The sequence below is a fragment of the Oratosquilla oratoria genome, chromosome 11, assembly GCF_046742065.1.
Source record: "Oratosquilla oratoria isolate Oo_2021 chromosome 11, ASM4674206v1, whole genome shotgun sequence".
Classification (NCBI taxonomy): Eukaryota; Metazoa; Arthropoda; class Malacostraca; order Stomatopoda; family Squillidae; genus Oratosquilla; species Oratosquilla oratoria.
In genome coordinates, this window is record NC_134787.1 from 45410176 (window position 1) to 45412675 (window position 2500).

Here is a 2500-nt window from a genome sequence, read left to right on the forward strand (position 1 = left end):
AGCCATTGTGAAGCCAAAACGTATCCTATAATGAATAAATAAGATAGGGATTTTACTATTTATGACCCTTGGAAATGAAAATACACCTCGGTTCCAGTAAGGGTCATGCATGATAATTCAGAATAAAATATTTTGGTTGAATATTTTTGGAATTCCTTTGTGCAACCAAATATATTTTTCTACGTCTATACATGGATGCTACGAATTAAATGAAACTAACTTATGATAAATGAATAAGATAAAAGTTAATTTATAAATAAAAAAGTCTATTTCAAGGCTATGAGTTAAAGCAAAAGTAATTTATAATAAGTCGATAGGGTAGAGATAAATATGCAACATATGTTTATCTGATTGAAGATGTACTAATTGAAATATGACAAATAAGTTAAAATAAGACATTATATAAAGGCGGTTTATATAAATGCAGAGAGTTGTTATAAATGGAAAAACTTCTAGTTGGAAAAATGTTACAAGTGGAGTTCCTCAGGGTTTCGTTCTCGGGCCACTTCTATTCATAGTATATATAAATAATATAGACCATGGACTAAAATCTACTGTTTCCAAGGCCGAAACATCCGAGCCTGAAACATCCTACATTCAGTGGGATCAATATGAGGGAAGCGTGCCATATGCCCACATAGTCGGAGTTGAAGTTCACGAATTATACTGGTAACTGTCCTAGACTGAGTCTCATAGTACAGTCTCTGGTTTGATTCAAACCTATTCCAGCAATACCTCATGATTCTCCGAAGGTACCAATGGCATCGTAACGCCTCTTCGAGCTTTTTTTGTCCATGTCTCACAGGCCTACAGCAAGACAGGGATCTCAAGGGATTTAGATATCCGGATCTGAGTCCTCCTGCCCAAATATCGAGAACGGAAATGAATGAAATAGCCTGGAGGCAGTAGGGAAAAGGGGTACGTAGATCGAAAAGGGTTAATTAAGATTTCCATCACTCGGTTTTTTTTCCCGAAGCACATTTTCCCTCCTCCTCCTCCTCCTCCTCCTCCTCCTCCTTCTCCCATAAGCCACTTCCCTCTCTCCCCACCTCCTCCCATGAGCCGCTCACCTAAACCCCCATCCATAGCCACCATAGTTGAGGTACTCCTGTTTGGCTTTGTAGATAGGTGTGTATCCGAAGGCGTTGGTGTAGCGGGCTGCTATGCGGTACTGAATATAGTATTTCCACGTCAGGAAGGCGTGGCGGCCCGCCAGGACTTGGTTCATCTGATCCTCGAATACCTTGACCTGGTCAACGGGGAATAAAACGATCTCAGGGGTAACATGGAGTGGGGTTAGGACGAATGGGACGGGATGGGTGTTGGGGTTGTCATGGCAAGATAATAATAATAATAAAAAAAAAACTCCAGGTGGTAACGTGGGGTGGGGTGGGTGTTGGGGGGTTAGAGGGAAGGGGACGGGGAGAAGTTTGTCATGGCAAGATCCTGGCAAAAAATGAATACATAAAATAAAAAGTTATCTCGTTTGTGCCATTTGTATATTTGTTTGTTTGTCTGTGTTTTTATTAACTCATTTATTTACATATTTGTTTATTTATCTTATTTATCTATCTATATCACTTCTCTGTTTATCTAATTTATCTATTTATTCATTATATTTATCTATTTATTTATCTTATTAATTTAAATTCTATTTTTCATTTATTTATTTATTATCTTTTGATCTATTTAGTTATTTGCTTATCAATTCTTTTTTAATTGCTTATCTGTTCATTTATTGTCATCCTGGCACATCCTCTCATAAATGATGATGCTCAGTTATATTTCAGGAACATGATTAATAAGATATTGATAAGTAATATAAATAGAAACTTATAAATACTAATTCATAAATAATGAAATGATAATAGTGACATGATTATAAGATAATGAAATAGCCCAATGGATACTGACTCGAACTCATGAGCAGGTGGTCGTGAGTTCGATTCCCAGGACCCGCTGTGGGCTTACTGCATTGTTTCCCGGCAGCCCTGGCCAGGTAGGGAGGCAACCTAATGTTGCCCCTCAAAAAAAAAAAAAAAAAAAAAAAAAAAAATACTGACAAGGATTTGCCCTACCAGGGGTCTCTCACTTCCCATTGAGTGGCAGTGGGGTGGGAGTGGGTGAGAACTAATGAGGATCAATACAGAAGAAGAAATTGCTGAAGTAAGTAGTTCCGTGTATTACATTCTCAGCGTAATAATGAGACGTAAATTCTGGTACTCCGTCTAATGATGTATCATACATTAGTATTGCATTCCTTATGCCGCGCTATTTTTTATTTATTTATTTATTCACTAAGATGTCGAAGTTTTACGAATGAATTTAATATTCCCGAGTGCATTGTAATGACACAATGAAAAAAACATAATGGCCGACAGGAGACCTTTAGGTCCATAGTGAAGCCGGAAAAAATATCGTCAGGTCGTGATTTAGTTGGACCAGCACCATGCAAAACTCCCGTCGGAGGAACATCGAACCTCATGACGAAGGCGACGAC

The 2500-nt window shown here is 38.0% G+C and overlaps 1 protein-coding gene across 1 annotated transcript in view; it reads right to left on the minus strand.

The window, feature by feature from the left end:
* LOC143030037 (uncharacterized) overlaps positions 1-2500 on the minus strand; it is an 18424-nt gene that overhangs the window by 3250 nt on the left and 12674 nt on the right. The window contains exon 11 of the mRNA XM_076193242.1: positions 1071-1249. Within this exon, the coding sequence (XP_076049357.1) occupies positions 1071-1249 (179 nt within the window). The remainder of the gene's footprint in view (positions 1-1070; positions 1250-2500) is intronic.